The sequence below is a fragment of the Colossoma macropomum genome, unplaced genomic scaffold, assembly GCF_904425465.1.
Source record: "Colossoma macropomum unplaced genomic scaffold, Colossoma_macropomum, whole genome shotgun sequence".
In the NCBI taxonomy this organism is placed as follows: Eukaryota; Metazoa; Chordata; class Actinopteri; order Characiformes; family Serrasalmidae; genus Colossoma; species Colossoma macropomum.
Window position 1 is genome coordinate 42641080 of NW_023494787.1, and position 11320 is coordinate 42652399.

Below are 11320 nucleotides of genomic sequence, written 5' to 3' on the forward strand. Positions count from 1 at the left end.
GTCCATGTTTAATCCAGAATGGCCAAAACGTGCATGTGCTGTTAGCTTAGCTCTAACATGCAACTAGAATGCCACAGAGGCGCTAGCAGAAATGAACATCATCGTAAAGGCGGTGTTATGCATTTTTTTAGTTTCTTTATGGTCCAAACCGAAGGCCTGGCTATTTAAAGGCCACAGCTTTTAAAATAAAAATGTTCTGAAATTTTTAGGGTGTGAAGTGAAAAGCAGAGCACAAATTAAACCCCCACAGAATGATGATGACCCCAGTTCTTTATTACAATAAGGAGTAGAACTGGCCGATAATATTGCATTGCAAAATTATGCTTTTTTGCTTGCTCTGCTTTTAGTGCACTACACTGGAAAAAAAAGGTGTAGAATTTACTTGATTCAAATGTGCACATCAGTTCCACACAAATTAAATGTTACATCAACTTGGAATGAGTTACTTGGAGTAAGTACTAACATATATTATGTTGATATTTCACTCCTGTTGAGCTAATATACGTAACTAAATCATGTATATTTAAAACAACCTTTAAGCAACCTTTGTTCCCAGTGTAGTACAAACAGCTTACTACAGACAGGTTGTAAGCTATGCTATACTACGGTATTATAGTTAAAATGCTTACTTTCATCTGTTTTAGACCTGTCTTTTTTGGGGGCAGTTCTTTATGTATTGAAAGGGGAACTCCACCTATTCTTCAAAATTTCTACATAATTCAGTCATTTATAAGTAAACAGAGTGGTTTTGTGATATGATTCATTGTAGAGAAACTTACTGACTTAGATTTCTTTACAGTAGTGGTGATAAAAACCAAAAGTTACATATGCAACATATCCAACACACATATAGCTATTTTGTTTACTATAAAAAACTACCAGTGAACCTACATGTCATCTAATAAAACTATCATAAAAATGTTTCAGGCATCAGGCAATATATTTTTTACTATTTTGATAACTTTACTGTGGAGTAGCTTTTACACGCTTGAAGTAGGAATTGTCTGATGTCTGGTTCCTATCACCACCACTGTGAACAATTCTGGTTCTGTATGTTTCACATCTAACCACTCTGAATGACTTTGTTTACATTATGATTTAATTAGTCAGATTTAAAAGAGTCTGTGAAATTAAGGGCATTTTCAACACATCTTTGGTTTTCTTGAAGAAAAAGCACTGAATTGAACATGACTCGCCCCCCCACCACAAAGGTTGACTGTACTTCAGTAGTGCCACATATTCAGGCAGCAGGATCACCAGACTCCTGAAAATATGTGTCAGTCATTTCTGATGATCAATATACAGTCAGGAGAAAAGCCTAAATGCTTTTGAATGGAAATTCAATCTTAGAGGTGGCAGCTTTTATGTTATGACTTATTTAATGTAAAATATTGTAAAGCAAATTCAACACAAATTCATACTGAATGCACATAAATCATTTAGAGTTCAGTCTGTAAACTTAGACCTTGTGATGACTGCCAGATACTAGTGTATGCCATATGGAGACATGAACGACCAACTACTTTTAACTCTCACTGCATATAAAAACCAGACTGAGTAACAACTCCTGGTTAAATTTGTCCAATTACAACCCACTTGTCAGCTGCACTGATGCTTGTTATTTGTTATCTCCAGTTCATTTGATGACACAGTTTTACACAGTATTATATGACATATTTATTTAACCACAGGCAATGGCAACCGTGCCCCTCTGTCTAAGGCATATGTCCCCATGCCCTATGAAACAGACACAGACATACAGGCAGAACTCCATCTGAACTGCCCAGGCCATCACATCTGTAGCTCTATGCTTACAGCTATCAGGCAGACAGACAAAGCCGATGACTGGGTGGTGAGTGTGCGCAGGCCCAGTGCCTGCTAAAGTCCAGTCTGTGAGTTCTCACACCCAGACAGTCACTGGCAGATCGTGGGGTAATGTTTAAAGGCATTACTTGTTTTCCATTCTGGTCACCTTTGATGTGTAAAAAAAAAAACAAAAAAAAAGACAAGACAGTATTGAAGAGGTGCAGGGTCTACTCCAGAACCACAGTGCCACCTGCTGCTTCCAGCGCCGTCTTCAGCTTTTCCGCCTCTTCTTTGGAAACGTTGGCCCGGATCTCCTGAGGCAGGGATTCAACAAGCTTCTTGGCCTTTAGGCGAAGAAAAATATAGAAATCTCTCAATAAGCAACACAGGAGCATGCTGACATAACAAGGAGGACAATATATGAAGGGTCTAGTTCCAAAACGCAATAAACACCACTTTCCTGAATTTATACTGTGCGGTTTACATATGTCAAATAAATATAAACACTATACTATGATTCATTTCACATTTTACTTAGAGAAATAGAAATTTTACAAGTGCACTTTTTACACGTCATTCTTTTCAAACCTGTACTTGTTACGACTAAACATACTGCATTTTGGAAGAAAATTCTTCATATATGAAAAGATGGCTTTAGTTAGCCTGTAAACAACAATAAGCAGTGTATAAACTGTACAATAAAAAGTAACTGATGAGATAGTTTTAAATTTTAATTCACTGATTCATCCTTACACTCTACATAAATAAACACACACCTAAACATGTTATTTAAAATAATTTATTTTGACTGTAAGAGTGTTTGGCTTGTAAAAAAAATGGCATTATAATGAATGCAAACAAACATAAATACAGTACAGAGTAACAGGTATTTCTTAATTTCAAAAAACTAGTTGATATATCATCAGAATCAAAGAATTAAATTTTATTCCCCATGTTACCTGCTTTTTATGGCATATGATACGACAGTTAGTTCCAGCCACGCAAGCTGACTGGTTGAGAAGCGTTCTAACCGTGCTTTTATTTCGCCATGACATCACGTTTTTTCACACTGTATCACTCCGCTGAGGCGTGGTTGCTAAGCAACGACTTTGACAGCTGTAGGAGACGCTAAAGCCATTTGAACGTTTTTACTTTGTGCACAAACAGAAAATGGATACTTTTAAAATTACATTTGATCTACAGACGATTTGGTCAGACTCTGAAGATGAAACTACACTAAATTCCCAAAGTGTCATCACCACTGAGCAGCTTTTCAGTCAGCAGCTGTGACAGAAGAATAGCTAAACAACCTGGAATTAACCAGAAATGAACCAAATACCAGTCACCAAACAAAATGGGCTGTAAGATGCTTTACAGACTGGCTGGAACAAAACAACAATAATATTGTTCTGGCAAAAAAAGACAAAACTGAGCTAAACTTGATATTGTAGAAGTTTTATGGCTCAGTCCGTACTTCAAAAGGCGAGGTTTACAGCAGACTGTGCGGCGAGTGGGCGGAGCTCGTTACTTTAAAGAAAGCAACAAGCTGCTTGTTAAGAAACTATAATTTGGTGGAAGGAACGGCTAAAACATATTACATGCCACGTTCACAGCCCAATTTATTTATTTCTTAATTTATTTATTTATCTGTTGTATAAAAGCAAAAGAACACTTGAGGTCGTGTGTTATCGCCTGCAACCAAATCACAGCCGTGATGTTATTTTGCGATAACACACTCCTTTTCATGTTCCATTGTTTAAACAGCTAACATCATTAGCTTCTATACAGTTTATGCAGTTTCTATTCACCGGTTGTTGTTTAGGCTGTCTCTAATTGGTCTAAAGCCAAAAAATGTACTGTGATGTAATCCATCATTACTATATGTGACATTATATCATCATAGTGCCCAACCCCTCTGACAGACCGTAAAGACTATACATTAAATTCAGACTGATTCTCCTGTATCTTCTAATGGAGTACCACGTATTGACTACCTAGCTTGTTCCCTATCAAAGTAAACAAACATACTGCAGGACCGAAACTTACCTGTACTAGATTCAAGCCCTGAATACAGTTCTTCACTTCCTTAATCAGTTTGACTTTATCCTCTGCCTTTAACTCTGTCAGTTTCACTGTGAAATGAGTTTTCTCTTTCTTTGCTGGGGCTGCGTCTTCTTCTGCTGCCTGCACACATAAATTCACAAACCAGAGCACATTAGACAGTCACACGATCAGCATCTGACAAGAACAGATGTGTCCATATCTGTATGAACAGCCCAAATCTTACCGAAGCTGCTCCTGCAGATGGCACTGCAGCCATTGCCCCCATGGGCATCATTCCTACATCCTGAATATTGAGGGTTTTCTAAGAAACACCAAAAAGAAATATTTATCAGTGACGTCTGTAATAAGACGGGTCATTTTATGAAAAATGTCACTTTGTGTGCACTACCTTGAGCAGCTCGTTGAGATCAGACACTTCTAAAAGGGTCAAACTGGATATATCATTGACCAGTTGCTGGATTTTAGGCGAGTATTGTTTGGGGGCTCCATCTAAAGGGGGGGTAGCGATGGCATTGGTCAGACTGGCAGGACTGGTCCTGAGTGTCCTCAGGGCACACAGGGCCGGTGCTGGAAGATGATGTCTGTGGAGGGTACACATTTAGAGATCATGAATAAAGTATACAAGTCAACACAATAAGCATGTTTTTAGAATGGAGCCAGGCTGCACAGTGTAATAGTTAATTATTAACCTGATGTTGACATACTGTAATGCTGATGTCCCAGATGGCTACAATATGCAAATGAACCCTTCATGAACCAATCATAGTGCTTTCCTGACCAATCACAGTTGTATATGAGCGTTTTGTTAAATTAAGGTATACATGTATTCCAATAAAAGCGAATTATTCATTTTGGTTATAAGTGTGCTTTAACATACTGCAAGGTGTATCACAACTGCATGTTTATCAATTAAATTTAATTTTATCTGAATCTTTGCTTGTCAAATGATGGTGACATCTGTATGCTTAACCAATACAAAATGATATTCATTGGGTTTATTGCAGTTTAAAAAAAGAAAGCAAACAGATCGTCCAGTTCTTGTTTACTCCCAATTTTAATCTACTGAGATTTTGGCTTCTTACACTTAACAGAACTGTGACTCTTGAATAGGACTGCAAAGCTGAACAAGGCTCAATCCAAGACAATACAATACATATGTCTTTCCTCTTTTCCTGAAGAACTTCCATACATTTCTAAGGCTGTTTCCAGGCTGCTTTTTGACTTCCCAAACTTTCTATGTTCAGTGTTCTTGCTATTAAAGGGGAATTCCACCAATATTTCAAAATGTCTGCCTAGTTGGTTAAGTTGATTATGTTGTCAACAAAGCCATTCAGAGTGGTTTGATGTGAAATCTTTCTTGTCTAAAGTGTTTAATACCTCTAAAAGCTATCTCACAAACAGCCATTACATGAAATGGTTACAAATGCATGCCCTAATGCCTGAGACAGTGAATAAAATGGCTATGTTTGTGTTGCTGCCATTGCGACCCCTGGTTTCCATCACCACCACTGTAAAGAAGTCTTGTCTGTAGTTTTCTCTACAATGAGCCATGTCATGCCAAACAACTCTGAATGACTTAACATTTCAAACAGTGAAAGTGAACTATTTTTAAAATTCGGTGGGATTTCCCTTTAAGAGCGAGGGAAAATGTGCATTAGAGAGACAGAATCAGCACATGAACAGACAATAAGAGCTTGAGAACAGAAAAGAAAATGACTTTCATCCTCTGAAGCGCACAAACCCTGGATCTTGATGACGTTACACTGACAAGACACTTCGACTTTTTTCCTGAAAACATCTAAGCGCTTTTAAATTCTCTACTCTTCTATACTCCTGCATAAGAAACCTAGCTAGCACATTCTAGTGGGTGCCAACCGTACAGTTAAACGGCATGTCATTTTACCACATACAACGGCACAGAGGACTTACGCCTCGTATTAAGCCTGGAAGTAGCCAAATTTGAAGTAGCCGCGTCTACTTGACCTTGATAGCACAGCATCTCTCCCACTCTTACGCAAGCTAACGTGGCTAACCTGCTAGAAAACAGAAAAGACTTTCTCGCCTGCTATGAACACCTTTAACACTGTCCTAGGCATGACAAGAAACCACGACTCGGCTTCATATTATGTATCCTGAGGAAATGGACTCTAGATCACGACCATGGGCCACCCAGTGTCCGGCCAATGCTGCGAATACGGACTATACTAGCTAACTAACTATATAGCTACATAATTCTGTTCCATAATCATACCTAATGCACAGACAGGGCTGTGTGAAGCGTCCTTTGCGTGCCAGATACAATTAATAATGTGTTCATAGATAATACTTCAGCCTGAAACGGGGCTCTTGTCACGAGGCTGAATTCAGCCTCCTATTCGAATCTTCCCGTTCCACCTTAAACGATGCAGCAGTTAACTGATGCACCATTTAAGGTGGAACGGGAAAATCCAAAGCCAGAACCCAGAACCTAACCACTGCCAGAACGTAACCACTGCACCATTTAAGGTGGAACGGGAAAATTAGACCACAAAGCTGGCGATTATGTAGCTGACTTCAGCTTCGTGCTCTTGTCCTTGAATCCTCTCCAGCACCAACTTAAACACGTAACACATGAGTGTCCTCTCACCCGTGCGCCTGAGCGGCCACCCGCAGCGATGTCCGGATGCAGTGCAGTGTGCAGTACATGTTAACTAAAACCTGCCCCTGTTATTCCGCCCTTTCTGTGATCAGATCGCTCCCGCTGCTGCCTCCAGACCCCCGGCTCCCTCTCGCTCAAAAGCACATGGCGTCCTCCGCTCTCTTTCCCTGACCTACCCACAATGCACTGCTGGTGACGTGGTTGCCAGATGCGTTCCTAACCATTCCCCCTCACGCTTCATTCTGCTCTGTAGTTCTCTCTGGATCATTTTAAGTGTACTCTGACAAACATTCCCTCTTTCTGCACTCAATACTACACTTAAAACTGTGATTCCGCGTAATTTTCTGTTAGCGTCATCTCTCAAAATTAAAGCAAAAAATGTTTTTTTGTCCAACTTGGCAACACAGCCGTGTTCTTTTCCCCTGTCATACAACTTTATTGAAAAACCAGTTGAAGGCTCCTAAGGTTCCTAAATTGTCTATCGCTTATTAAAAGGGCACACTGGGTAAAATGAAGAATTTTACTATTTCTGTATCTGTTGTAAACATGCCGACTCGCCTCCTACGTGGGAGTCCCAAGAGTGATATTTTCCAGTTTAAAAGTCAAGAAAAAAAACACTTTTCATGATGTGTTTTGAAGGTGGGAAGAACTTTTGAGAAACTACAAGTACATGAGAGTTGGCTGTTTGATTTTTTTCCTGCTAGCTGGATAATTCAGACGCCGAATAGCTAACACTACTGCTAGGAACTCGAATAGCATGTCTTTAATTATTAGTCTCTACAAAAGTGCATTTATTTATTGCCACTGGGGGATTCTCAATGACATATTTGTGCAATGCATGCTGGGTATTGTAGTGAGAGAACATTGATAGATGAAAACACAAAACGAATACAAAATCCTGCCAAATCGATGACGTTGATGGATACAGCGCTGCACTATAGAATACAACATAACACAATAAATAATATACTGAAGGCTAGGCTTTTACTGGAATGTGTCCTTAATTAAGCACTGATCAGTTAAAGGAAATGTATTCAATACTATAGTGGGACACAGCAAGTGATATAATATCTAGAAACAACATATCTATGAAAACCATATCCGAATTCTATGTAAATCATAAAGATTCTAAAAGCTATGTGTCCTGATATTTATCCTTCGTAAAGCAAAACAGTCTGACTACAATGTTAAGAGGGAGGAGGCCACGAGAAGCTTCTTAAGCAGTAATCTCCAATTCCATCTGCCATCAGTAGTGTACAATGCCTCACAGTGCCTCCATTCTTTGTGTTGGCTGCGTATAAAGCAAACAGTGAAGACCGGTGAGTGTGAAAGAATCAGATTTCTATAGTGCTGTATGATACTTTGATAATAATCAATAATACTTTTACCTCTTTACAATATTCATGTTGTACCATTTAATAGTAATCTGTCATATTTGTGTAGTATCATCTAGTGAACTATAGTAATTGTGCTAGTTTACTATATTGAAATCCTATAGAAATTCATGTGCTTCAAAGCTAATTCTTTACTATAGTTCTTTTTTTATAAAGGTTATGTTGCATGAGAGATGATTCTAGGCTCCCCCTCTTGTGTGCAGATCATGCTGGTGTCCCCTGCAGCCGAGCGCAGCCAGGCCTCTCTGCTGTCAGTTCTGCAGGACATGCTGGAGGATCAGTCCAATAAAAAGCTGTTTGGCCTGGAGCTGGGCTCAGGCACGGGACAGCACGTTACTCACTTTGCTCAGGAGCTGCCCTTTATTACCTGGCAGCCATCAGACATCACAGAGGAATCACGAAACAGGTGAGCGGGATCTGGACATTCAAATTATACCCTTATAATTGGTCGCTTAGTCAGTTTGTTTGCGCTCAATGTTGGTCTACCCTGAAAGGGGCACCCTGACTAAAATGAAAAATTTAAGTATCACTACCATCTGTTGTAAACATGACTACTCACCTCCTGAGGTGTGCAACAGTAGTCTCTAGAGAGAGATTTTCTGTTTCAAAGATTTGGAAACCCTTCTTCTTATGATGTATGTTGAAGGTGGGAGGAGCTTTTTAAAAAACTACAAGGGCTTTGGGGCGAATACTTGAAGGCAGGTTTTTGGAAATGTGATTTTTTCCCCCTAGCTGGCTAATGTTACTGCTAGTACACTGAATGTCATGTCTGTATTCATTAACCTGCCGATCAGTTGCTATGCTAGCAGTCAGGATTTCTTTATCGCAGTGGAAGGATTTCCAATTGTTATATTATGTATTTGCATACATAATACAAGTTCATAATGTTATTTGTCATGTTTTGTAGTAGTCTGCAGCTATTATAAAACATGACAAATAACACATTAAGTGCTTGTTTTGGACCAGAATGCCATTTTAATCTGAGCATAATTGCACTTAGATATAGACAATTTGGATGGATATGACAATACAGTCACTGAAATGTTCTTTATTGTTCTGATCATTTAGGCTGAATCTGTAATGACTCCCTACTCCCTATGTAATGCACAACATGGCTTTTAAAATAATGGCTCCTGCACCCAAGGTGCATAATATATCTAATGGATAAGACATTTGGGATTCAGCCACACGCACACAATGTCATACTTGACATAAAGTGCACTATTTGGGTGAAAAAGCCAAAATTCCATAATTCAAATAGTGCACTATGTAAGGAATAGGGTGCTATTTAATATGCAGTTAATATTCAGCCTTAATTTAGATAACAATGATACTAGAATTATAGTGATGGTTCAATCAAACATCAAATTTACACATTAAGTTCCTTACCCTAAATGCAGTTGATCAGACATATTTGGTGTTTGAAGTTTATTTCTTTATTTTTGCTGTAGAATTGTGTGAAGAGGCTAATGCAGCTAAAAAAAAACACTTTTGCCTCATATTGCATTGAGTTGTTAGTGTCCAGAATACCAGCAACAGTCTTTACACCGAGGCAAATACACCAAGTTTTAGTATATGATCTATCTGTGCTGTAGTATCCAGGCTTATATTGATGCCACCAAGGTGCAGTCAGTGCTGCAGCCAGTGTTTCTGGATGCCAGGGAACCCTGGGAGAAGTGGGCAGGACTCCCACAAGGCTCCTGTGATGTCATCATAGCTATCAACCTGCTTCAGTACAGCAGCTTCAATACCGCAGAAGTACAACTACCACACATCAATCATAATTATATCAAATGACAAGCTTGTATAAGATACCTTTGATTATGTGGATATCTATTGGTTTCATTAAAATGACTCTTATTGTGCCCACAGGGTGTCTTTAAAGGATCTGGACAGATTCTAAAGCAGGATGGCATCTTAATAACTTACGGGGTGAGTAATATAATATAGAAGAGGTTGATGTGAGTGTGTACAACAGACATAAGCTATTGAGGACTTAAGGATCTTGCATTGGGATCTATACAGTGTTTTCATAAGAAGTACAAAATCATACAGTACTGTGCAAAAGTCAAAGACCACGGTTCATTTTTTAAATTTCCAGTGAAATCTGTTAAGTTATTCACGTTTCAGGCTCAGAAAAAAAGCAGAAAACATATTTAAAAGATAATTACACAGAGGCCCTCTATAATATAGGGATATTTATTTTACATCTCTAAAGTTCAGGCCTAGAAGTTGGTTGCATTATTTGCCTCTCACAATCCAAGTAATCCCATATACATTACATGATGTTGAGATCTGGACAGTCCATTGTTCTGAGAACACCAGCAACTTCTTTGGTTTGCAATTTTTCTTCTTATTCTTCTCTTTTGTCCATTTTCATCTCTCAGTAAGGACATCTTGATGGCTACACATCCTTTCAGACCCAGTGTTGAGTTGTCTTCTCACAGTGGAAGGATGGACAGGGAAAAACACCTGTATTTTTTCTGATCTGAAGCAAGAATGAAGTTTGATTTTCAATCCTTTAAAGATGAAGCTTTAAGTTCTGTTTTTCTGATGGCGACAGTTTTGGTGGTTGTTAAGAGTCCCATTTTCTTTATAATCTTTGTTTTTTAAAACTTCAGTGCTGGAAAATAATTTTATATGTAATCACTTCCAAAATACTGTGTAAAAAAAAACTGTACTTAATTGCCATTTTGACTGGAAATTACATAATACTTGCACAGTACTGTATGTGAACGTAGCTCAAATCAAACACTGATGAATGACTGTTCTTGTCTTTTCTATAATTGACGCTGCTGCTTTACTAATGTATAATTACTATATGATGTTTGAAATCCTATTTTAGCCTTATGCTATCAATGGAATGATCACACCAATCTGCAATGAAGCATTAGACCAGAGGTTACGAGAGATGTGAGTTTTCGCTTTAACCTATTGTTGTCTCTGCTTAAATCATAGAGATTGGCATTTCATTGAAACTATAAGTATAAAGTTTTAAGTAATTCTTCACCAGGAATCCAGAGTGGGGCCTTCCAGACATCGACGTGCTAAGACAGCTTGCATTCGGAAATGGGTTACGCCTAGAGAGAATGGTGCGTAGCAGTTCATCAAATATAAAACATAAGACCATTAATGTGTGCTAGTACAATGAACATGTATTACTTTTGTATCTCTCCAAAAGATCGAGATGGAAGAAAGTAACAAATGCCTGGTCTTTCGAAAGGTGTGACACATCAAGATCCTCCCAGATGGTTAAACAGGATTCAAAACCACACAGACGGACCTCCAGTAAATCAATAATCTCAAAATGTTTTTACTTAAGATAACAGCTACAGTTCAGTGTCAAGATTTCCCCCCATAAGTCTGTGATAAAACATGTTTGTCTGTTCTGGTGCACTTCATGATTTATTTTGCACGT

The 11320-nt window shown here is 38.6% G+C and overlaps 2 protein-coding genes across 2 annotated transcripts; one reads left to right on the plus strand and one right to left on the minus strand.

The window, feature by feature from the left end:
- Nucleotides 1-1658: 1658 nt before the first annotated feature.
- On the minus strand, nt 1659-6685 carry mrpl12 (mitochondrial ribosomal protein L12). Its single transcript, XM_036567430.1, has 5 exons — nt 6497-6685; nt 4259-4451; nt 4094-4171; nt 3853-3990; nt 1659-2150 (listed from the first exon to the last, which is right to left on the minus strand). Exons 1-5 carry the CDS (start codon nt 6553-6555, stop codon nt 2034-2036), a joined length of 585 nt encoding a protein of 194 aa, XP_036423323.1. The 5' UTR covers nt 6556-6685; the 3' UTR covers nt 1659-2033.
- A 278-nt stretch (nt 6686-6963) lies between these two features.
- On the plus strand, nt 6964-11218 carry zgc:103625 (methyltransferase-like 26 B). The gene is made up of 8 exons (XM_036567440.1): nt 6964-7013; nt 7759-7827; nt 8106-8308; nt 9498-9660; nt 9775-9834; nt 10748-10815; nt 10916-10994; nt 11084-11218. Exons 3-8 carry the CDS (start codon nt 8109-8111, stop codon nt 11129-11131), a joined length of 618 nt encoding a protein of 205 aa, XP_036423333.1. The 5' UTR covers nt 6964-7013; nt 7759-7827; nt 8106-8108; the 3' UTR covers nt 11132-11218.
- Nucleotides 11219-11320: the final 102 nt, after the last annotated feature.

What these genes read in the sequence shown, in the direction of transcription:
- zgc:103625 (XM_036567440.1), top strand. Translation starts at nt 8,109, where the DNA reads ATGCTGGTGTCCCCTGCAGCCGAGCGCAGCCAGGCCTCTCTGCTGTCA. An exon ending in GCAGCTTCAATACCGCAGAA is followed by an intron (nt 9,661 to 9,774) that starts GTACAACTACCA and finishes TTGTGCCCACAG; the next exon opens with GGTGTCTTTAAAGGATCTGG. An exon ending in GCATCTTAATAACTTACGGG is followed by an intron (nt 9,835 to 10,747) that starts GTGAGTAATATA and finishes ATCCTATTTTAG; the next exon opens with CCTTATGCTATCAATGGAAT.
- mrpl12 (XM_036567430.1), bottom strand. Translation starts at nt 6,555, where the DNA reads ATGTACTGCACACTGCACTGCATCCGGACATCGCTGCGGGTGGCCGCT. An exon ending in ATCTCAACGAGCTGCTCAAG is followed by an intron (nt 4,172 to 4,258) that starts GTAGTGCACACA and finishes GGTGTTTCTTAG; the next exon opens with AAAACCCTCAATATTCAGGA. An exon ending in AGGGCTTGAATCTAGTACAG is followed by an intron (nt 2,151 to 3,852) that starts GTAAGTTTCGGT and finishes CTTCGCCTAAAG; the next exon opens with GCCAAGAAGCTTGTTGAATC.